The sequence below is a fragment of the Scardinius erythrophthalmus genome (genome assembly GCF_964197995.2).
Source record: "Scardinius erythrophthalmus genome assembly, chromosome: 14".
NCBI lineage: Eukaryota > Metazoa > Chordata > Actinopteri > Cypriniformes > Leuciscidae > Scardinius > Scardinius erythrophthalmus.
This window is the reverse complement of record NC_138234.1, coordinates 14,020,895-14,046,618: the sequence shown is the minus strand read 5'-3', so window position 1 is coordinate 14,046,618 and position 25,724 is coordinate 14,020,895. Positions and strand designations below refer to the sequence as shown.

At 37.7% G+C, this 25,724-nt stretch overlaps 1 protein-coding gene and 1 long non-coding RNA gene across 6 annotated transcripts in view; both read left to right on the top strand.

Annotated features, from left to right (window-relative positions):
* Window positions 1-6,456: 6,456 nt before the first annotated feature.
* Window positions 6,457-25,724, top strand: part of LOC308701992 (uncharacterized protein) — a 24,309-nt gene continuing 5,041 nt past the window's right edge. For 3 of the 5 annotated variants that reach the window (XM_081384539.1, XM_081384541.1, XM_081384540.1), the window contains exons 1-7: window positions 6,492-6,858; window positions 7,322-7,642; window positions 8,318-8,641; window positions 10,541-10,654; window positions 16,444-16,731; window positions 18,149-18,436; window positions 18,877-18,969. In XM_081384539.1, coding sequence (XP_081240665.1) covers window positions 6,717-6,858; window positions 7,322-7,642; window positions 8,318-8,641; window positions 10,541-10,654; window positions 16,444-16,731; window positions 18,149-18,436; window positions 18,877-18,965 — 1,566 coding nt within the window. In that variant the 5' untranslated portion in view covers window positions 6,492-6,716 and the 3' untranslated portion in view covers window positions 18,966-18,969. Of the gene's footprint in view, window positions 6,859-7,321; window positions 7,643-8,317; window positions 8,642-10,540; window positions 10,655-16,443; window positions 16,732-18,148; window positions 18,437-18,876; window positions 18,970-20,512; window positions 21,223-21,874; window positions 21,990-25,724 lie in introns of those variants that run through there. The other 2 variants (XM_081384542.1, XM_081384538.1) reach the window with 2 other exon arrangements.
* LOC308701892 lies at window positions 11,513-14,362 on the top strand. Its single transcript, XR_014031529.1, has 3 exons — window positions 11,513-12,009; window positions 13,091-13,125; window positions 13,419-14,362. It is a non-coding gene; the product is annotated as an uncharacterized lncRNA (long non-coding RNA).

Genomic DNA, 25,724 nt, shown 5'->3' with positions numbered 1-25,724 from the left:
TTATGGGTGTTCTTGATCCATAATTAATGACATACAGAGCTTTAGCATCAAAACTTCGGTTCACACAGAATTAAGCAATGCATCACCAATAACAGCTGGATGGATTAATGCAACGAGTGATGCTGATACTTAGATGTTTAGGCACGATAAGTAGATGCATGAATTCCGGATCACTAGACAAGTGTATTACTTGAAGTAGGTACACTGTCACCTGTCAATGATGTCATATCCCTGTTATACTTGGTTGGGTTTACTTCTGTAGAACATTTTTTTCTTTCTTCCACACAACTGATCCTGGTAGAATGGTGATTACATCCTGATGTTAGCGGCATATGACGAGCACTGTAGATCCAATCTTATGGGGGAAGCATCACCCCAAGCTGGAGCAGCAAGGACATATCTGCAACAGTGTGTTTGCAACAGATCTAATGGGGGAAGCTTACGCCTCTAGTGGCAGCAAAACAGCAATAGCTCTGACTAGCAGCATTAAAAACTGATACGACCGCATGTTGTATAATCACAGATCCATTGTTAAAATTAGTGTATGTTTGGTAGGGAAAGCATGCACGCTACGAATACAGCTCAGAGTAGCAGCACTTACCTCATCTGTTGTCTCTTCTTCATCTATTATATTAATTGACGGCTGGAGGAAGATGGTCTTATCTTTGAAAAGTTTGCATAACATCAAGACTTGGACCTGCCTCCAACACTGGCTTGACCAGCTTGGTGTAGATGGCCATCATTATTGTGATTCTAAGGAAATGTCACATGATTATTTAAAATTTTATAAATACTTTGACAATAATTTAAAAAAATCGAACATCTAAAAATTGATAAACCCCTACATTTTGTTCATACTGTTCTTTTCAATATTTTTATCTAAACATAGTTAAGTGATCAGATACAGTGCTGGCAGGATTTGGATGTTATCTTACGCTGTGCAACTCTTGAGTTTTGAATTGAACATGGTCCTCAGGAGTTAAAGGATTGAAACGGCATGACAAACATATAATATATCCTTTCAGTGTTTTCCTGCTGGACATTGAAACTTTGCAATCTCTGGGAGATGAAAGAAGGCAAACATCTTGAATGAAGGGTTCATTCTTTTTCCCATACAGTATCTATTTAATACTAGTATGAACAAATTCTTATGCTCGAATGGATACTTTGACAATTTTCAATCTGGTTTCCGACCGCACCACAGCACAGAGACAGCGCTCATAAAGATAATAAACGATATTCGCTTAAATACTGATTCAGGTAAATTATCAGTGCTGGTACTACTCGACCTCAGTGCTGCATTTGACACTGTCGATCACAACATACTTCTTGACAGGCTGGAAAACTGGGTGGGGCTTTCTGGGATAGTCCTAAAATGGTTCAGGTCATACTTAGATGGGAGAGGTTATTATGTGAGTATTAGGAGACCATAAGTCTGAGTGGACATCCATGACATGCGGAGTCCCTCAAGGCTCAATTCTTGCACCACTCCTGTTTAACCTGTATAATGCTCCCAATGAGCCAAATAATGAGAAAGAACCAAATTGCTTACCACAGCTATGCAGACGACACACAGCTCTACTTAGCCCTATCACCTAACGACTACAGCCCCATTGACTCCCTGTGCCAATGCATTGATGAAGTCAGCAGTTGGATGTGTCAAAACTTTCTTCAGTTAAACAAAGACAAAACTGAAGTCATTGCATTTGGAAACAAAGATGAAGTTCTCAAGGTGAACGCATACCTTCACTTTAGGGGTCAAACAACTAAAAATCAAGTCAGGAATCTTGGTGTGACACTAGAGTCAGACCTTAGTTTCAATAGTCATGTCAAAGCAATAACTAAATCAGCATACTATCATCTGAAAAATATTGCAAGAATTAGATGCTTTGTTTCCAGACAAGGCTTAGAGAAACTTGTGCATGCTTTCATCACCAGCAGGGTGGATTATTGTAATGGACTCCTCACTGGCCTTCCCAAAAAGACCATAAGACAGTTGCAGCTCATACAGAACGCTGCCGCCAGGATTCTGAGCAGAACTAGAAAATATGAACACATCACACCAGTCCTCAGGTCTTTACACTGGCTCCCAGTTAAATTTAGGATTGATTTTAAAGTATTATTACTGATATATAAATCATTCAATGGCCTAGGACCTCAATACATTGCATATATGCTCACTGAATATAAACCCAACAGATCACTCAGATCACTAGGATCATATCAGCTAGAAATACCAAGGGTTCACTCAAAGCATGGTGAATCTGCTTTTAGCTATTATGCCAGCCGCAACTGGAACCAGCTTCCAGAGGAGATCAGACGTGCTCCTACAGTAGTTACATTCAAATCCAGACTCAAAACACATCTGTTTAGCTGTGCATTTACTGAATGAGCACTGTGCCAATGTTCGTCCGACTGATTTTATTGTTTATTTTTCTAAACTGTTTTAATTATTCTTATTTCTTTTTATTATTTTTAATTTATTTTATGTAAAGCACTTTTAATTGCCATTGTGTATGAAATGTGCTATATAAATAAACTTGCCTTGCCTTGCCTTGCCTATCTATGTAAAGACGCATTTCCACTGCATGGTGGTACAGCTCGCTTTATATGGTACCACCTCTGTTGAGGTTCCAAGCGTACCGTACCATTACTAAAATGTGACGTGAAAACACTGCAGATCACTGATTGGTCAGACAGACAGGCGCGCAGATGGCACTGGGGACGGGGGGGACATGACCCCCCCAGATTCATAGTGACCCGATCCGTCCCCCGCCCTCACTATCCCAAACGCGACAAAAATCGGTAAAACATGGGATTAATCAGTGTTTTCGCTATACATTATGTGTAGGCTATACACTATACATAAACGTGTTTTTGCAAAATGGATTTAAATCCGATCTTCAATTCCCGCGCTTGGCGCGCTATAGGCCTGTGCATATTTAATGGAGTGCACGTCACCGAAAGTAACCAATATGAGCTGCATTTTATTGATCATCAGCTAAAATTTTTAAATTAAAGATTGCAATAAGAGAGAGCAGTAACAGCCCTGGTAAGATCATTTCGTTTCTTTACTTATAATGATGATGATTGTGTGTTAAGCGTCTACGACTTACTTTCACTTTGATTTGTGATAGTTTGCACGTTTGCTTGAGTTCAGCTTCTCGTCTGCGGCGATGCTGTTTCAGTAGCATCGCCATATTTGGCTATAACATTACATATAGCCTATAACACGCTCTCACACGTTTATTTTTTAGCATTTTTGGGAGGAGTTAAATTTACATATATGATTTCAACAGTGGCGGCTGGTGCTAAATTTTTTTGGGGGGGCACAACAAACTGAATTTTTAATTCAGGACTGAATGTAGGCTTATTGTTAAATAACAATTTAACAGTGATAATAATGTAGCTATCATAAGCCTAAAGTTTAGCTAAAACTTCAGCCGGTAGGGTTGGGAAATAGCCAATTGCCAAATAAATCTGAATTTTTGGGCTAAATGGCATAAATGGTATAATCTGAGTATTTAATTATTATTTTTCTATTTGAATAAAAAAAACCCTGTATTTTTTTTTTTTTTTTATATTTAATATCCTGATCGATATTGTCCTACAAACAATGTTTATATTGAAGGTTATAAAAACAAACATAGTGCAACCTTGCTGTCTATCTGCAGTCTATCCAAAAAAGGGGTCAAATGAATCACATTACATTCTAACATTGCAACATTACAATCTAAAAACAAAATAAATGTTTTTTAAAGAAGTAGTTAAATTTTCTAAACCAAAAAAAAAAAAAAAAAAGCTAATATCATAAAAATACACAGGTAGGTTTGAAATTATCTAGCACATTTATGTTCACCAACAACAACAAATATTCAACAACAAATGTTTTAGATAAATATATTTATAATTTAGTGCTAATGTATATTTTAGTCAGAATAATTGCGCTCCTATTCTATTGCGCTCCGTCTGTTCGGCGCGCATGCACGCGGGGGCGCTCGTTCACGGAAGTATAGCTTGCAGAAAGCTCGCCCACTCATGACAGCAAACTGGACTTTCTAACATTTACAGATGGAGAATATGTCCGTGAAATGTAAGTTATGCACTGAGGAAATTATTGGATGTCACTTCAGCTTATGGCTAAATACTAATAGAGGTACACTTGTTTCCACCAATCGCTGCACAAGTTAAGGTTACGTATGATGACGAAATCACGTTAGTGCGAGCCCTCCCGGAACCCATAGAGAATGCATTGCAGTGCCTGCAGTTCGAAAAAAAAAATGAATGAATGTAAGTCTATGGGAAGACTCTGGGCGATTCCAGAGAATGTCTAATATGGCGAGAAGTTTCACTCTCAGTACACTTCCGGCTTCTGAACTGGTTGCAGTTCCTCTCTGATTCCATATGAGGGCGCTCACAGGACGAGTGCAGAATGAATGGAGGTCTATGGCGCTATACCAATAAAAATCCACTTTTCTCAGGATATAATTTTTTGTCTTGTAATTTGAATGTTGTATTCGAAAGGAGATGCAAATAAATTACACATTGCTGGGTGTTAGATTTTTTTGAGTCACGTATTTGCTTTAAAAAGTCTTTTAAAGTGTCAATGACGTCATATACATGTACGACCAGAGATACTGCTTCACGGCAATCCTTCAGTCACTCTGGTGCGTTCGCGCTGTGCACTTTCTTTTCTCTCGAGGCATCGACAACACAGCTGACACAGGTAAACACACTTGTTAGAAGAGTTTTTGTTTTGTTTGTTTCTGGTCCCGCTGCGGATGACACGATGCCATCAAGCGGTATCTCTGGTCGTAATCAGTCCTTCACTGACCAATCAGCGTTCATTAGCAGAATGCTAGCGTGTTATGGGCAACAACAACCCAACCTGTAAGAAAACGAAAGGACATAAGTACTCGTTCGTTCAACTTTCGACCTAAAACCCATGTTGAACTTGCAAAATCTACAATCAGATTTGAGATTTATCAACGGCAATCGGGTGAAAGAGACACATTTAGCTGTCTAGCCCCATTGACTCCCATTCATTTTGCACTCATGGCGATCGCCCCCAGTGGAACTCTGGTGGTACTACAACCAAAATTCGGTACAATAGAGCTTAATAGGGAGTGGGCAGGCTCTCCGTAGACGGGCTCTGGCGATTCTCAGGCAGAGTGAAATCGCCCAAAAAGAGGCGGTACTCCACAGAACGTGACTCGGCGCTGATTGGACTATACCCAGAGGCAGAACAACAATGAGTGACTGCTAACCATATTAGACATTCTCTGCTGCTAGCGTAACTCTGTGGTTGAATGAGATAGTGATAGAAAGTCCCTTTCACACTTTGGTGGTGCGTCGCCCGATCGCCCTAATGAAGAAACCGCCGCTGGATTTCAACAACCAGATGCATTTACACTTGTTTGTCCAGCTTCGTCTGGAATACGGCCCAGACCTCCTCCTGAAGTGGTTTGAGCGCTCGGATTCAAATCTGTCTCGAATGCGTTTCGGAGGGCATTTACACCTGGTCTTTTCATGATCGGATAGCTATCCGATCACAGAAAACGCATGAAGTGGCCAGGTGTAAACAGCCCCTATTTCTAAACTGAGCCGGTGATTTTCTGAACTGAAAAAAATGGACTGTATAAATGTCATAAAGGTGATGAAGAGAAAAAAAATCACCTCGTTTTTTCAAAAACCAAACTTTTTTGTTCATAATGATAGACTTTGTATGCTGAGATAAGCAAATGTTTTAAAAAAAAACATTGCTGAAGACATGAAGTTTTTGGTGGGTGATTGGCATACTAGTCAAATAACAGTCTGATCATGCATTGCTAGTGGTGATCAGGTAGGCTTTTGTTTACCTTTGGTCATTGTTGTTTATCCATGATTTCAAATAACAATCCCCCAATGGCTTTTTAATGCAAATCATTAGCCCAAATTATGCAAAGTTACTACTTGAGCACTAGTTAAAGCCCAAATTACGCAAATAACGAATTGAGTTTAAATCATTTGCTGACAGCTTGGTCCCCCCCAGTTAAAAAATCCTATCTGTGCCCCTGCAGACAGAATAGTTGATATCTGAATGACAGATTCCCATAGAAGTCAATGGAAAAAAAAATAAAAAATAATAATTGTTACTAGTAATAAAGAACTATTATCTAATGAATAAGTGCTAGTGTCTTTTTAATAGGTACAGTTTTTGGGTCCCATTGACTTAGTATATTTTTTTCCTACTATGGAAGTCAATGGGACCCAAAAACCGTCTGGTTACTGACATTCTTCTAAATATCTCCCTTTCTGTTCAGCAGAAGAAAGAAATTCATACAGGTTTGAAACAACATGAGGGTGAGTATATGATGACAGAATTTTCATTTTAAAGTGAACTATTCCTTTAAGACTGAGCTCTGGCGACGGCACTGGCCGTAGGCTATATATATCTACCGGCTCCAGGTCTGCAACCTCCCCATATAGGGTAAAACACGACTTCTCGAACCCTGGAGGACGCGCACGCACCTTTTTCTCTTCAGTTAATTCCCTGAAGAAGTTAGGCTACTGCATTGGCAAACGACGTATAGCCTACTGTTTTTCTCGCCCCTAAATTCCTCTCAAGGATATAGTCCTCATCGTCATTAATAGGCTATAGTTAGAAATATAAAAAATCGCAACTCTCAGTTGTCAAAAACGTCTCTCTGTTGACTTTTTGTGTAATACATTGACGCATGTCAGTCGGCTTTGCGGGTTCTGAAACAGCGGAGATTGCGGGACGAATAGCCCATAGATCATCTTTATTGATTAAGATTCTACGCAGCTCTAACATGCAAAACATGTTATTGTTATTTCTATTGTTGTTTTTCGTGGACGGTAAGTAATGGATTTCTGATCTGTCGGTTTCACTTTAGACACCGGCATGCCTAGGCTATTCGTTGAATACACGGGGAATGTCGCCGAAGAAACAGATACAGACGTGTAGCCTAATAAATAAATGATGTGGCAAATGTGATTGTTTGTGTTATATGGCAAAAAGCAATGAATCAGTTGCCGTCGACTGTCGACATCTTCTCAAAAAGTAAACTTTTCTCACCACGGTGATCACATGCACCCTCCTACCCAGCATACCTACACAGTTCGTCTAGCAAAAAAAGTGAATTTGCTGTACAATTCCTATTATTTCTGGAATTTGTTCATTTACAGGGTCTAACCAATTCTACCATAATCAGTAAAGTTAGCTTTTTTATATGAATTGTATTTTGAACACCATTCCTTACATCGGGAAAAATGCATGATGTATGATCTGTATCTGTAAAACTGATGGTTTCTGCTCTAGGTGTGTGTGGTGCAGAGACGGAGGCTGTGATGGAGGGAGATTCTGTCACTCTACACACTAATCTCTCTGACATACGGAACGATGATACCATACTGTGGCTGTTTGGACCTAAAGACTCTGTCATATCTCAAATAACGAGAAAGCGTGACTTGAACTCCATTTATTTAACCGATAATGTGAGATTCCGAGGCAGATTACAGCTGGACCAAAACACTGGATCTCTCACCATCAGAAACACCAGAATCACACATTCAGGACAATATAAACTCTCCATCTCTAGAAAAAAGACTATGATAAAGATATTTCATGTTACTGTCTTTGGTGAGTAGGCTATCCCAAGTCTTTTATTGTACCATTCCGATTTAGATTAGCATTAATAATTAGATAATTATATTGGTTTTAATAAACCATCTCAGACACCACAAGATACAACAACAATGTGACATGTTGCCTATTATAAAACATGGTTATACTTTATTTTAAGGTGATGTTGTTACATTGTTACTCAAATAACAACTGAGTAATATTAATTAACTACTCTAGAGTTTGGTTTGGGGTTTAGTTAATTGTAATTATGCACAATTTACTGTTATTACTATAGTAACCACATGTCATCACCTTAAGATAAAGTGTTACCTAAAACATTTGTAAGAGTGACTCACTCATTTTCACTCACATGAAATTACTTAATTTATAAGGTCTATATTTATGCACACGTATTATATGTGAATCAGTTAACTCAAACTGAGACATATGATGTTTCTTTCTGTGTCACATGACAGTGTGATCTGTTATCTCTCCACACGTCAATGTTTATGATCTTATGTACTAATACGAGAAGAAATATGCTTTTTATCAGCTTTATTATTAACATTTCTCTACAACGATTAAGAGCTGTAAATATCTGATAACATTTAAATGTACTCTTTCCAGATACAGAGTAAATTATTTATAAGTTTAATCTCTTGCTGAGAAACTGTTTCTGCTCGTTTCCAGGTGTGGTTGGTAAGACGGATGGAGTGAAATCCATTTCAGTGATGGAGGGAGAGTCTGTCACTCTAAAGACTGATGTTGAAGTACAGAGAGACGATCTGATAGTGTGGAGATTTGGAGATGAAGGAATTCTCCTGGCTAAAATTTATGTAGAAACTAATGAGTCCTCACTAAACGAAGCTGATGAGAGATTCAGAGACAGACTGAAACTGGATCCACAAACTGGATCTCTGACCATCACAAACACCAGAACCGAACACAGTGGACTTTATGAACTACAGATCAGAGGCCGTGAGAGCTCACAGCGATTCCTTCTTTCTGTCACTGGTGAGTCTTTATTAGTCATTCAATGTATTGACATGCAGTAGGCTATTATTAAATTAGATGCTTGGATTAAAATTAGACTCTTGGACACAGTATTTGTGTTTGTGTTCTTGTCATGTTGATGAAGTTAATTTCAGTGATCACACAAAAGAGTCTGATATAATGACCTAAAAAAAATTATAATTCCTCATGTTTCTTTATTTTTCATAGAATATTTTTTTAAATATTAAAAAAAATGTATGTTAGATTTCCTGTCCTATTCAATACACTAACTTTTATATTATATTATATTATATCATATTATATTTAAAGCCTATCATGTTTACATCGAACACCTACTGTAAAACTCTTAACTATTGTAAAACTATTAGAACATGATGAAATAGGCTACTCCACAGTTTAAACATTTGGGGTCAATTTTATATATATAGTCAATTATAATAGGTCAATATTATATATATTTTTTATATTTATATACAATATTCATATATATATATAATTATTATATAATTAATATTTTTATTCAGCAAGGATGTTTAGTGTATTTGTATTGTATAAAAGTAACATTAAAACATAGTTAAGTTACAAAATATTCCAAATAAATGCTGTTCTTTTGAACTTTCTAATCATCGAAGAATCCTGAAAAAAAGAATCATGATTTCCACAAAAAACATGAAGCAGGATGTTTAGCAACTGTTTTCAACATTGATAATTGTCGATGTCAGTGTAGTTTTGGACTTTGTTTGTGTCTTGATTGGTTCCTGTTTTCCTTTGTTCTTTTCCCGCCACTCCTTCGTTACTATGGTTACTGCCATTATCAGTTCAGTTGTGTCCCGTGATAAGACTATCATCGTTATCTGTATCACCTGTGTTCTGTTAATCGGTGTCATCTGTGTATGTATTTAAATTGTCATTTTTGGGGGCTCAGAAAAACACGCTGTTTTAGTGTGTGCCCTTTAAATGCAAATGAACTGCTGCTATCTGCACAGGGGGCGGAGCCTCACGAGCTTGTGTTAAAAGCTAAGACAATCGCATCTGATAATATCAGAACAGAAACTCAGTTGCGGTGTTCATTTCGACTTGGAGTCGGACAATAATGCCCACAGAGCCAGAGAATGCTGTATGGACATAGAACAGGTATAGTTTAGTTTAATTACGGTTATAACTTATTTGTCATCTGCTTTTATCCACTATTAATACAAGCCTGCTGTGGCAGACCCTGTCCGAATGATGACCAAAATATACTGACGAGTTCAGTGAAGTTTATTGTACATCACACAAAAGATGAAGTGTTAGTTTTACTCCAGAGAATCACTGTAAGAGCTGAGTAAACACAGTATAAGAAGTGTGCATTAAAGTCTTATCCATAAACTCTCTCTCTCTCCCTTTCATTATCATCAACATAGTACTTAGGAGACATTCTTGTCTACAGCGGCTGAAGCGTCGAAACAATGGAGGACTCTGTGTCCAGCTCACTCAGGGCGGGGCTATGCTCAAACTGCAGTGTCAATCAACAGTCGTGGGAGGGGCCTGTGCAATTCTACGTCACAATAGAATCTGAGAACAGCTCGTTCTGAGACAGTGCTTATGATTTATTGAGATTGTAAAAAACCACTGGGTGGATTTTTATCATTCTAGGGTGGTTTTGCTTACACACTGCCAACACACATTTATGTTCAAACACCATGTAAAAGTGAATTTTGCATAATAGGTGCCCTTTAAAATAGAAAACATTACTTTAAATTGTAATAATATTTCAGAAAATGTAGTTTATGTCAGAAAATCATCATGGTAACTAATTTAGGGAAACGCCTTCTCATAATAATGATTCATACAGAGAAATGATCAACTTCAAACTGAATCAGATCAAAATGAACGACTGTCTCTCTTTATCTGTTCCAGATCCGGGTCTGTCTCCAGGTGGAATAGCAGGAATAGCTGTTGCTGTTCTGCTGGTTCTGGTTGTAGTTGTGATTTACTTTCACTGCACGATCTCTAAGCTAAAAAAGCAAGTGGGTAAGTATTACAATTTATACAAGCTAGACAACAACAATGAGCTTTGCTATAGTAGCGTTTAAATGTGTAATATGATTTAAAATGGTTTCTGCTTTCTGATTGATCATACTGCAATAATTAATGAACATCTGTGATTGTATTAGAGGAAATATACTGTCAGTTTTACAATAGCTTTTCATATTAAGATCTGACACTATAAAGCCTCAGATCACTGATGAAGTACATTACTTGGTTCACTATTTTGAATGGGAAAAAGATGAAAAACATTTCAGCAGATAGTCTATTAAATTCACTGTACGCAGCAGTTCACCGCGAGTCTTCAAATTGCACGGGCCGCAGGTAACATTAAGCTAATATGGAAAAGTTTATCCTACCATGCACTGTAAAAAAAAAGTGTAATTTTACAGGTAATTGTCTGTATTTTTTTACAGAATTTTACCGTTTTGTCATTATACGGCAAATATCTGTAAAATAAAAGGCATTTGCTGTAATTTAAAGGTCCATTGTTAAATTTACAGGTAATTGCTTGTATTTTGGTTTTACAGCAATTTTACGTTTTTTAAAAGGAACTTGTCTGTATTTTTACAGAGTTATGTGTAATTTTACAGAAATTATTAAGTAATATTTTACAGATTTTTTCTGTGAAATTAGAAAACAAAGAAAAGAAGGTATAACTGCGGAAATCTGCATCTATTCAATATGTTTTCCTTACAGAATATTAAGCATGTGGAGGTTAAGGTGAGTTTTTTTTTTTAAGGTTAAATAAAAGTATTTGTACCATAGACTGTGATTTGTACATACAGTACCCTACATAGGCTACAGTAGGCCTGAATTATTTTTTATTTCACATTTTATTTTATACTCATTTTGATCATTATTTCATTGTCTTATTCTCCCATAATTTCATGTATATTTTATGAATATTTTTTCAAATCTCAGTTGCTTCACATTTAGGGCTTTGTGTGTGTGTGTGTGTGTGTGTGTGTGTGTGTGTGTGTGTGTGTGTGTGTGTGTGTGTGTGTGTGTGTGTGTGTGTGTGTGTGTGTGTGTTTGAGTGCGCGCGCGCGATGACGCAGATTCAAATTCATTTCCGCTGTTTACTCCCGCCCTCAACGGTTAGCGTTAGCTGATCAGTCGAGTTTGGGCAAGCGGGAGATTTGAATTCAGTCTACTCTCGTGAAGTGGATTGAGAGATCAACAGTGGTTCAAAGCAATCGTATTCGTCAAGAGGCGAGCAGCCGTGAGCAGGAGCTGTTTTCAGTCAGTTCGTTTTGATTCTTCGGAAATAACGCCCTTTTCAGTGAGCCTTGTTCGTCACAGCGAGCGGACATCATGCCAACGGATCACCGGCTGAGGTAAGAGTCTCATTATACTAAGTTACATGTGAACGATATTTTATATTACATTTGTGTTAAGTTTATAGTTTTCAAGCTAACGTTAGCATTCTTAAATGATGTTCAGTTAACAGGCGAGAGCAAAACACTGAAAATGTAGCATGCGTCTTTACATTTTCCATCTGTTTTAAGAAAGATCAGTTGAACCTACACCTCAAAAGACCTAAAACGAGCTTTCGTAGACATGTTATACATATCTGTTTACAAGTCCGTTTAATTGTAACTTATATAAAATATTCGTTAATACGCGATAGTTGACTAGAATATGAACACAACATGATAAATTGCATATTCTGGCTGCATCTGCTTGCCAACACGTAACGTTAGCTATAGAATACATACATGTGCATATATTAGGCTTATAAAATAAAAGTTGATGGAATGTTTGTGTTCTGATGAAGAAATGAACTTATCTACATTTTGGATGCTTCATAGGATACTTTTGATCATTGGTTATGAAAATTGCATTGATCCAGATGAACAGACAGTTACACCCCTAACGTTAGGTGTCTCAGCTTAAAACATCACTGTTAAGGCCCGTTCACACCAAGGACGATAACTATAAAGATAACGATAAAGATATAATTCTAAAAATCGTTCTCCATATTAAAGAATAACAGAGTTCACACCACAACTAAAACGATAAAGATATGAGGAACGATATCGTTGGGATCACTTTCAGAACGATTTTTTTCCAGCTGTCGAACGATAAAACACTGACAGCCAATCAGAATCCACTCTAATTTAAAGGTCTAGCGCATTTAAAATGGATATGGATCATCCGGGCGCGCGCGTGCTTAGAATAAAAAGACCGTTATCGGTCGTTGGTGTGGACGCATATATAGTTATCTTTATCGTTATCTTTATAGTTATCGTGCTTGGTGTGAACGGGCCTTTAGCCTTTCCTGCTCAGCTTCCAGATCATAGTCGTTTGAGGTTTTGCATTGTCCCAGTGGAACATATTCTTCTGACATGTGTAAATGTAATACTGAGTTGTTAAAACAATATATATATATATTTTTTTTTTTTTTTGTGATTTCAGGTCAAGTGGAAAGCAGAATGATCATGGCAAACAAGGTATGGGAAGAAGTAATTTAAAATATTGTAATGGCTGAGTCATATGATTGCACTAAAAGTGGCAGAACATTTAATTTGTTTTATACTGTATTTTCCCATGTGAATATTCATTTGATCCTTGTGAGGCCACTGTAGCTGCACAAGGTTTGGTTTTACTACAGTAAGACCACGATTGTGTTAGATTCCACCCATCTATTTATTTATTTATTTTTTGTATTGTAACTAGGCTCTGTCATTTAGAAACATGACTTTTCCTATCACTTAATGACACATATCTTTACCTTTAATTCCAGCCAGAGGATCTGACGGTTGCTGCTCGCATCTCAGCCTACCTGATGGAAAATTCTTGCTGGATGAATGACCTTCACCTTCAACTCAACCTTGCCAAGACAGAACTGCTTATGGTTTCAGCCAAACCATCCTTGCTGTGTGATCCTGCTAATTTGCCTTATACAACATCAGAAAGATCCGGCCCTTCCTATCGGAGCCACACAACTCCTTGTCTAAGCTCTTGTTCTATCCAGACTGGACTATTGTAATGCTCTCCTGGCAGGCCTTCCAGCATCAGTCAAACCTCTGCAACTGATCCAGATGCTGCAGCAAGACCTAAACTCACTGCTTCAGATCTGTGTGTCTCCAGAAGCTTGTGTTCTGCTAGTGTACGGCGCCTTGTGGTGCCTTCATTCCAAAGAGACACAAAATCACTTTCACTGACCTTTCCTTGGACTGTTCCCTGCTGGTGGGATGACCTGCCCAACTCAACACATTTTCAAGAAACTGCTAAAGATCCATCTTTTCATAAACACTTGACCCAATAATAGCCTACTAAATCTTTGTTTTAATTAAAAAAAAAAAATTGTGCACTGTGCTACACTAACTGGGACTTGTCACTGCACTTGTTGCTTCTATTGTTCTCTTAATTTTAAGTCACTTTGGATAAAATGTAATTGTAAATGTTTGAAATAAGTTATATTAGAGTATAAAGGCATACAGCAATTGTCTTTTAATGTGGATATTTTTACATGTTCTAAATTATATACTAAGCCTGTATTTCCTATCATTCACGTATCTTGATGTTCAGTGTTTGTTTAATGAGTAATACTGTAAATGTGCAGGTATTCCGTCCTTGTATGTTTAGTTAATTTAACAGAAATTGAATGTACATTTGCTATTATTAAGTACTGAATTAGAGATTGGTCAAAGTTGTGAAACTGGATCTGCAAAAAATTAAAACTGTAAATATACAAACTTTGTATTTGAATTTATGTACTTATTACATTTTTATACATAACTTCATAGTTATTTTACACAGAAAAACTATATATTAAAAGATAATTACTGTAGATAGACAGAGCATTATTATAAAATAAATTTATAAAACCCTAAATTTACAGTTTAACCTTAAAGTTAAATGTTCTTTTTATGTAATTTGACATAATTTATCTGTTTTTCCACGGTTTAATAAGCCATTATTAACAGTAATGTACTGTAATTTAATTATTTTTGACTGTAAAGTCAATTCTGTATTTTTACGGTTTTTGCCTGTAATTTTGTGAAATGGTTATTTGCTGTAATTTAACAGAACCCGTCTGGAAACTTTGCTGCCAGAGATTTACCGTTTTTTTACAGGATTTTTTTTTACAGTGTGCTACTGTAAAATTTGCGGCAGCATGTGAGTTATGCTTAACAATCATAAAAGTATAACTTAATTCCAGCCGCATTCTGAGTCTGACAATGTCATTCGTTTTTGTCCAATGCCATAGCAAGTGTTATTAGCTTGGGGAAATACATCTAGTGAAAGGAAATTTTAAGTCCATGTCCAGCTCTAAATTGTAAGGAATTTATATCTTTGATTTCATAGTACACTTTACAATAAGGTTCATTTGTTTGTTATTCATTTTAATTAACATGAACTAATCATGAGCAAAACATTTGTTAGGCTGTAGACCTATTTGTTAATCTTAGTTAATAATAATACAACTTTTAATTGTTTTTTTTTCATGTTATGTCACAGTCTGTGCATTAACTAATGTTAACAAATACAACTTTTGATTTGAATAATACTGAAATTAATATTAACTAAGATTAATAAATGGTGTAGAAGTGCAGTTCATTATTAGTTCATGTTAACAAATTTAACTAATAAAACCTTATTGTAAAGTGTTACTGATTTCATGATAGCTAACACTTTCATGAATACATAAATAACATTTATAACATCAACATAACTAAACATGAATTCCTTATAATTACATACTTGATTCTGTTTTGTTTGGTAAAGGAAATAATATTTAGTAATATTATCATAATTTCCCTATTTTTGTTTGATGTGTTATGCATTCTAATTGTATCAACATCTTTTCATTGTTAATGAAGAGAGGCTCTCCATCGAGCGAGATCTTCCAAATAATTGTGAGGAAGTCATTAAAATATATTAAAACACAACAGACAGACGGGTACTGCTTTAAATATACAGGTGATTTATTTAAAAAATAAATGTTTTTTTAAAAAGTGCCCTTTTTGGTCCTTCCGCCCCTGCCCCGGAGGAGGTCTACGCCACTGCTCTTCAGGCTTGCTACAGTATGATGGGCACACACTCTGATTTCTTTAGCTTTAAAGCTTTTTGGGTATTTTTATTTATTTACCTTTAAATTACTAGATTTTATCAATACATAATAGGTAAAGAATTGTTTAAGCACATTCTTTACATTCTTTCAACATAAATTAAAAATAACTCACAATTGCATGCATAACCCTTTCAATTTAGCACAAAGTCAGTTCATTTCATGCATTCAAAACCGCATTTTTAGTTTTTTCCATGAATACTGAAGCATTCCATCCATTCCTAAGGGGTTAAATTGATCCGTGAGAGAAGGATTTGTTACTCGGTTATATTGACTACTCGAATCCAATCATTTTCGTGGTTCAAGTGCGACAAAAGTCTTAGGGTCTTGGACCACTCCCAAAAACCTAAAAGTGTTTTGGGTCAAATTAATGACCCAAGGACAGGATGAGGGTGCAGTTTTGTATTAATAATGTAGAAAAATGAATCACATATAGCCAAAGAGTTGTTTGGCAATAAATCCATCATGTCATTTAAACGTGTAATTACTACATCATATTTTGTGTATTTAGGTAATATAATCGTGTAGAGATTAGTTCATGGATAACTAAGTGCCTTTGGCTATCTCCAAACATGCCAAAATAGGTTAAAGAGTCTAAATCTAAATGCATCTGATGTAGAAACTACAAACTAAATTCATTCACACTTTTTTCTTCTGCAATTCTCTGTTTCTGTGCTCTGCATGTGACATGAAGCCGAGAGGAAATCAGTGGCCGAGGAAGATGTCCCTCTCGAGACTGGTGTTAAAATCCAACCAAGTGATCTGATACTGTGGACGTTTGGACTCAAAAACTGTCTCGTTGCTAGAGCTGATTCAAGAACAGCTGATATTACTGAGAGATTCAGAGACAGACTGGAGCTGGATCCTCGGACTGGATCTCTGACCATCAAAAACATCACAAACGTAGAATATGGACATTATAAACTACAGATCAGCAACAAAAAACAGACCACATTCAGGAGATTTATTGTGATCGAACCTGGTGAGTAGAACAACATTTATTATAACAACTATATTTATTTTTACAGCAGTTCCAGTCCTTGAATCTGATTGGTCGGACAGAGTTCCAAGAGTTCCAGATTATGTGATTAGTTTTAAGATTTTTAAAAAGTTCTTCGAATAAAATGTTTTTTTTTTTTTTTTTTTTTTTTATTAGATAAAAAAAAAAAAAAAAAAATGAAAGACACATTTTCACTAATGGTCTCAGACTTTTGGATCCCACTTAATCCAGTGAGTGGATTTGTATACAGGTCAGATAAAATCATACACTGTGATTATAGTTTCTTCTTATTGTACATTTATAAAATAATAACAAGTATAACTATATTAATAAGTTTGTCAAGACAAACTTTGATGTTGGCTTAAGAAGTGTTAAAAGCTTGAAGTTTGGCTTTCTCAAGCCAACATAATTATTTCTTCAGTGTCTGTTCTAAATAAGGGAAAATGTACAGTCAGCTGGTAATTATAACAAAATAAAGCCCAACAGGAGCAGTTCACATTCACATCTGTCAATCTTTAAAATGGACAAATCTTCTGAAGCCAGCATGAGGTCTAATTGAAGTATCAGTATCTACTTTATTAATTTTGTTCAAGGTTTTTGAGGACAAACATCTGTAGCAATTCATGTTGTAGAAATATGATCTGAGTTCTCAGAGAGCTGATTTTACAGTCCGAGTTTGTCGTCTTCAAGATTGTACAGCTGTAACATCTTATCTGTAGATGTATATGTAGCAACACTGTTTATTTCTCTCTTTATATATATATTTTTTTATCATCATCTCTGTATTTTCCAGTCATTTTCGTGGTTCGAGTGCGACAAAAGCGCGTCTTGGACCACTCTGATGAACAATAAAAAAAAATAAAAAAAATCGGGTCAAATTAATTAGGATGTCATGGCTTAAACATGTAAACACTAGATCATATTTTACGTCATGTTTTGTTAATGTAGGTAATATAATCATGTTGAGATTAGTTCATGGATAACTAAGTGCCTATGGCTATCTCCAAACATGCCAAAATAGGTTAAAGACTCATCTAAATGCATCTGATGTAAAAACTACAAACTAAATTCATTCACACTTTTTAGCGCAATTTTCCACCGGACAAAATTGCGATTGTTAACTCATGATTTCTGTTCTGTGCGTCTGTGCGCACCAATCTTGCACTTCTATCTACTCCTCAACCAGACCACCTAGAGACTTCGGGTTTTCGGGTTTTTCATTATGTTAAGGAAGGTCTAATCTCGGGAACGCACAAAAAAAATCCAGGAAAAGATTTACTATCTCTTAGTATCTCTTGTGATCCCATGACGTGAGAAAATTGCGCTAAAACACTCACTGAGTTTTTATCACTTGTTTCTTCTGCACTTCTCTGTTTCTGTGCTCTGCTGTGACATGAAGCCGAGACGAAATTAGAGGCTGAGGAAGAAAATGTCCTTCTTGAGGCTGGTGTTGAAATCCAACCAGATGATCTGATAGTGTGGATGTTTGGAGCCAAAAACAGTCTCATTGCTAGAGCTGATTCAAGAACAGCTGATCCTGAGCTATTCAGTAACAGACTGGAGCTGGATCCTCAGACTGGATCTCTGACCATCAAAAACATCACAAACACAGAATATGGATATTATAAACTACAGATCATCAACACAGAACAGACCACATTCAGGAGATTCAATGTGCTCGAACCTGGTGAGTAGAACAACATTTATTATAACAACTATATATTTATTTTTGCAGCAGTTCCAGTCCTTGAATCTGATTGGACGAACATAGTTCCAAGAGTTCCAGCTTATGTGATTTAGTTTTAAGATTTTTAAAAAGTTATTCTGATAAAATGATTTTTATTACATTTAAAAAAAGTTAGAGACATTTTTACAAATGGTCTCAGACTTTTGGATCCCACTTAATCATCTATCAAAAATAACAAGTATATAACTATATAAATAAGTTTGTCAAGACAAACTTAGATGTTGGCTGTTGAGTTCTCAGAGAGCTGATTTTACAGTCCGAGTCTGTTAATGTCTTCTTTAAGATTGTACAGCTGTAACATCCTATATGTGGATGTATATGTAGCAACACTGTTTGTTTCTCTCTTTATATTTTTTTTATCATCATCTCTGTATTTTCAGATTATCCAGGAAAACGAGCAAATAAAAAGACAACTTCTGGGAAGAAAGAGAAAAAGTATGACGTACTCGTGCTGCAGGGTATAAATTAATGAGGTAAGACACGCCCACCCGTGCCGTTCACAGTGATGTCACAAAACAATTGAGACATAATAGGCAGCCAATGTAGTTTTGGCAGAACCGGGCTAATATGTTCATACAAGCACTGCTAAACCTGCAGGACATTCGTCCAGTAATGCATTACAATTATCTTGTTCTGATTGGTTTGCAGTGTTTGACAGTAATATATGTTTCAGCTAGGGTCGTTTGTACCAATACCAGTCAAATTTCAGTTTTATTTTACTATTGTATTAAAGCAGCATTCAGTAGTTTCGGGATTTCTTCGCTGTATTCTCGCTTTTTGCTCGCAGGTTTCTCTCTAGAGCTCCCCCCACAGCTTCGGAATAGATATTTGACAACACTGTTGTAAAAACTCGTTGGCGATTCTCAGACACCAGAGGCTAGTAGATCAACGACATAAAAGCAGATGGGACATTCTTTAAAACGTCTTCTTCATTCGGGTTCGAACAGCGTGAGCGAGCGCAATAATGACAGAATTTTAGCAGATTTCTTTTGGCCGTAAAGCAATTGTTTACATCGCGAGACCTGATATCATGCGATACTTCCTGACGCGGCGGCCGTTGTTGCAAAGTTGCAAGTGCAGATTTTCCGCTCACGGGCACCAGGGGGGTGCGAAACGACCACCATTCAACCCGAAATAAGTAATATAACCATTCCAATGACTCCGAAGCTGTTCAGTTAAGGTAAAAAAGTTACTTAGTTCACCTTTAAATATTAATTTAATTAAATTTGTATTTTTTACGATGATAATTATAATAATACATTTAAATAATGTACCCTTCAATTTTTTTTTACGTTAAATTTTTATTTAAAAAAATCAAGTGAAAAATTATTAATTAAATGAAGGACAAAGAAACACATTACATAGATCAACTGTTAGGTCTATTGTTTTGCATTTACACTCAAAGAATTGATGCACACATCTATTTTCATCTTTCATCAAGTCTTTTACTATGGTTATATCACTGTCAATCATTGCAGTTTCAGATTCAATCCTGCATTTAAATACAGCTGTAAATCCGGACACTTTGCAGTGTCCAACAAAACTTTTATTCAAATTGTAAAACAGAAAGCGAGCAAAGAATGCTCCATTTATAAGCTTATGCTACGTTCAGCTCCTGTTCATTGAGATCTACACACTCCTGCGAAACTCCCGCTATAATCAAAAAAGCAGTCTACACTGCACAATGAATCTCTTATTTACAGCGGGTTTACACTTTGTTGGTAATAATGAAAGGATTCACAAGCACACAGAACTCTAAAAGCTCACTGTGAACGAGAACATATGTGTTGTGGCCATAGGTGTTTAAGTTTGCGGTAAAATGCAGTTGGGTTGTCGAGGTCAAAACACTATATGTGGAGATAAATAGGACCCCGAAGGCGTAAAGCAGATACAGTTCTCTTTTAATAGAAACAAGGCAGGCCGAATAGGCAGACAGAAAACAAGTCTCTTCTTAATATAATGTCCAACAGAAAAAATGAGAGACAATATAACAGCAGCTTTCTACTTAAATCCCAGATAGAAAGCAGCGCTGATCTGCAACTCTCCTCAGCAGGGAAAAGTGACAGTCAGCAATAATCCGACAGAGGAGAAGAGAAAAAGGGGATTGGCAGCTGCATATATGGAAAAAAACACCTAACCCTAAAAAAATTCTAACAAAAGGTTTCGCAGCTGTTTTTTTGTAGTATTAGGATAATAACATACTAAAAGTTTACCAAAGTTTGACCACTAGAAAGGTGTAATTTTCAAGATGGCGTCCAAGATGGGCAGGAAGCCTTTAAAATATCCTAAAGGCCCTTTCACACTGGACGCGATTTTTACGCACGAATAATTCGCGCGATGGTTTTATTTTTTGATCAGCTGTTTGTGTAATGAGTGCTTTCACACCGAACGCGAATGTGCTGTGGCGAAAAAACGACTTTTTTTTTCCGTTTCGATGTCGATTTTTTTTCCTTTTGCGGCGACAGAAAAGACTTCAGCCAATCATATACTACAAGGACAATGATTGTGTGGCGTAGCATTGCCAACCAACTCGGTTATCACGACTGTGAGTATGTTGTGTGATAGTTTTAGTTGTTGTATAGTCCTGTGCTGTGTAGGCTAGCAGGCTAAACTACATTTGGGATAGAAAGCTAATCGTCAAAGATAGAGAGAGACCGTGTTTACGCGGCTCATGTGATGGATTTTGAAGCGAACTATTCGCTTTTTCGTTACGCATCCGGTGTGAAAGGGCCTTAACTCCTTCATTATTTGACCTAGCCAAGTAATCTTGGTGTCTAACCCCATGTTTTCTGGGTCTATGATTCCATTGGACTTGTCTAAATTGCACTGACAGGATTACATACTTATGGAATACATGATTTTGTGAGATAACTGTAAGATTTTATCTTTGTTTGGGGTGAACACAAGATGTAAACGATTTAGCCTATGACATGTTTAACCTTTAGATATCACCATGAAAATTACTGAGTTGATTACTTACATCAAGATAAACAAAAATTGTATTACAAGTTTTTTTAAATAGTTTGTTAACATGGGCAAACGGTGCATAATCTAATTACGTATGTGCTAATTTGCATAAATACCACAACAGATTTAAACATTGGGTCTAGCCATGTTGAAAATGTCTTGTTGAATCTTGTTGACACATAACAGTAAAATACTTAATGTTAAGGTCTGAATGGAACCCATTTAGGCTACCCATGAGCATTAATACATAGAGGCAGGAAGAAATACTTTAAACCAGACTTTATTAATTATTATTGCAGAGATGGGGTTTGGGGCTGGGTCCGTGGGACTGTTTCTGGGGATTCCGTTTTTATTTTACTTACCTTTTGTCTTCTGCATTCTCCTTACCAATGTCTCCTGTTCTTCCCTCAGACTCATCCCCCAGAAACAGTCCCACGGACCCAGCCCCAAACTCCATCTCTTAAAAAATAATAAAGGCTGGTTTCTAAAGTACTTCTTCCTGCCTCTACTTCTTCCTGCCTCCTGCTCATGGGTAGCCTAAATTGGTTCTATTCAGACCTTAACATTAAGTATTTTATTGTTATGTGTCAACAAGACTCAACAAGACATTTTCACCTGGCTAGACCCAATGTTTAGATCTGTTGTGGCATTTATGCAAATTAGCACATATGCAATTGGATTATGCACCATTTGTCCATGTTAACAAACAATTTAAAAAAAAAAACTTGTAATACATTTTTTGTTTGTCTTGATGCAAGTAATCAACTCAGTAATTTTCATGGTGATATCTAAAGGTTAAAATTTTTACCCTATTCACGTAAGAAAAATAATGAATTGGTGTATGAATAGGCTATGTTTGGGTCTTTTTCGAAACTTTCCCCTAATGGGATTCTTCGGGACTTTTTTTTTTCCTTACTCAGGACATATTGAGGATACAAAATCAGTTGAGTTTGCTTCTGTTGCAATTTGTTCAAGGTTGACCCCCATTTTGGCTTAAAATGACTGGACTATATAGATGTTTTTGAGTATAAAGGTGGCATTATACTAAACCTCAGGTTAGATACGCCTTTGGGGGAAAGGCGTATCAGTATCGGGTCCTTCCATTTGGTCCAGCTTTGGCTCCGCGGACATTCTCCAAGTGCATGGATGCAGCTCTGGCCCCCTTGAGGCTCCAGGGCATCCGTGTACTAAATTATCTAGACGACTAGCTCATTCTGGCTCATTCCAAAGAGTTGGTGTTTCGTCACAGGGACGTTATTCTCCAACACCTCTGGTCTCTTGGTCTCAGGTTGAATGCTCAGAAGAATGTCTTAACTCCTTCTCAGCAGAACCCTTTCCTGGGTGCCGAACTCTATTCTCTCTCGATGCAGCCCCGTCTAGCCCCTGCTCGAGTTTCCAGTCTCCGTGCGTGCTTGGCCCGTTTCAGGCTCGGCCATCATGTAGCGGTGGGCATATGTCGCAGGCTTCTGGGGCTCATGGCAGCAGCCTCTCCTGTGCTGCCCTTGGGTCTCCCTCATATGAGACCATTCCTGTGCTGGATGAAACTCAGGGGCATTCGCCCTTCTTGGTCTGCCTTTCGCCTGCTGAGAGTGTCGTGCAGTTGCCTTCACACTCTTTGGAGGTGGAAAGACTCCCCCTTTTTACTTCAGGGCGTCAAAATGGGTGTAGTTTGCCGTTGGCAGGTTGTCACGACGGACGCCTCTTTGACTTGTTGGGGTGCGGTTGTTCGAGGGCAGACCGGCGTACAATGTTTAGACGGGCAAGCTTCTCTCGTGGCACATAAATTGCCTCAAGTTGCAAGCTGTCTCTCTGGCCCTGGATCAATTTCTCCCGGCCCTGATGGACTCATGTCATTATAAGGACGGACTACATGGCAGTGGTGTCCCATGTAAATCGCCAGGGGGGCTCGTGGTCGCGCACCCTCGACAGGCATGCGCACCGCCTCCTGCTTTGGGCTCAAGACAGGTTTCTTTCGCTGAGAGCAGTTCACATTCCAGGGGACCTGAACATCGCAGCGGACTTTCTGTCGAGACAGAAGCTCAAGTCCTATTCTGGCCATCCCAGACGTGGTTCTCGGAACTGAGCTCCCTGGTGGAGAAGTCCCCTTGGCAGATTCCTATCAGGAGAGATCTGCTGTCTCAGCTCCAGGGCAGAATTGTCATCCTTGACCCGAGATATGGAGGCTGTGGGCGATAAGAGGCAATCGCTAGCGACAGTGGCGCCTGGTCTTCCCACTGATGTTTGGAAGACCATTGATAACGCTTGTGCGCCTTCTACGAGACTGCTGTATTTCTCTAAGTGCAAGGTTTTTGAGTCTTGGTGTTCGGCTCATGCAGTGGACCCTGTCAGCTGCCCGGTCGGTTCAGTGCTGGAATTCCTGCAGCATAAATTTGTGGTTGGAGTGGCTGCAACTACCTTGAGAGTTTATGTCAGCTATCGCTGCCTATCGGGAGTCAAACGAGCTACCCTTAGGTAAACACTGTCTGGTCTCCTCGTTTAAGCGTGGAGTTAGACACTTGAGGCCTGCACATCCTATTAGTGTCCCCACCTGGGATTTATGAGTTGTTCTGGAGGGGCTATTAGAGCCTTCCTTTGAACCCTTGGAGTCAGCTCCGGACCGGATTCTTACTCTCAAGGTGGCACTTTTGTTAGCGTTGGCCTATCTTAAACGTGTGGGGGATCTGCAGGCTCTTTCTGTGATTGAGCCTTGTATGGAGTTTGCCCCAGGTCTTGTGAAGGTGTTTCTATGGCCTAGACATGGTTATGTCACCAAAGTTTTGTCCACGTCATTCTGGTCTTAAGTTGCGCCACTGAGGAGGCGCCCACGCCATCAGCCAATGAATTGTGATTCTATACGGGTTCAGACAATCAGCACATGCCTTCACCTGGCAGCCCTGTTTTGACTAATTTGACAGTACCACACAGTTCTAATGAATTTATTCTTTTTTGGAATGAAAAGAATGGTTATTAACCACAGAAACCACCAACACTAGGCAAAACGATATAGAAAGGAGAAATATGCAATTACTTAAGGCGAGACACGGCAGGCAAAAAAAATTTTTTCACTGGTCAATTTTGAGATTTTGGGATATTTATCTTCAATAACATGTCTTCTTTCAGACTTGTTGCGAAAAAAAGTCTGAAATACACATTTAGGTCTTTATTTTACTACACTTTGTCTGTTTGCGTCTGTAGATTTATCATAAATTCAACAAAAGTTGGTGTTCTAAATCATCCCACTGCTCCGTGATTGCTGGAGCACCCTGTCATCACATACACAGTAATTTTTTTTCCCATCTAATATATGAACACAATGAACCAATTATTTTGAACCTGGCTTTATCCAATACTCAGATTTCGTTTTTTTTTTTTTTATATGCAAATAAGTGCATATTTAATTAGACAATGCCTAATTTGCATATTTAAACATTAAATTACAGAAAACTTGTAATACTTTTTTTCTCATCTTAATGTAGACAATCAACTGGTAAAGTTTCATGGTGATATCTGCTAGTTAAAAATTTTACCCTATTCACCTGTAGTGTCTCGCCTTAAGGGAAATTTTACTTATTTTATGCATAAATATGCTTGTAACCAATTGCTTTAATATATAATTGTACTGTAATCACTTATCTATCATGCAAATATGTTAATTAGAAAATTACATGGCCCAAACATGTATCTGGCACCAGTATTCCTGGTCTAGGAGGAATACAAAGGAGTAATGGTAATTTCAAGGGTCCTGACGGCCGCCATTTTGAAAATGGGGCCTTTCTTGGAGTCAAACTTTGGTAAACTTTTAGTATGTTTTTAAGTACATCTGATACTACTGTAAACCACTGAGAAACCTTTTGTTAGAATTCTTTTGGGGTCAAGCCATATTTGCAGCTGACTAGGACTAGAAATAGAAAGACTAATGATAGAATATGGGAAACAGGTGAGGAGAGGGAGGAGAGAGAGATGGGGTGACGAGATACTGGAGAGAATGAGCGTGTGTAGTAATGAATGAGCGTGTGTAGTAATGAATGAGCGCGTGTAGTAATGGGTGTGTGCGTAGACAGGTGTGGGTGGAAGAGTGTGTGTGTGTGTGTGTGTGTGTGTGTGAGTGTGTGTGTGTGTGTGTGTGTGTGTGTGTGTGTGTGTGTGTGTGTGTGTGTGTGTGTGTGTGTGTGTGTGTGTGTGTGTGTGTGTGTGTGTGTGTGTGTGTGTGTGTGTGTGTGTGTGTGTGTGTGTGTGTGTGTGTGTGTGTGTGTGTGTGAGG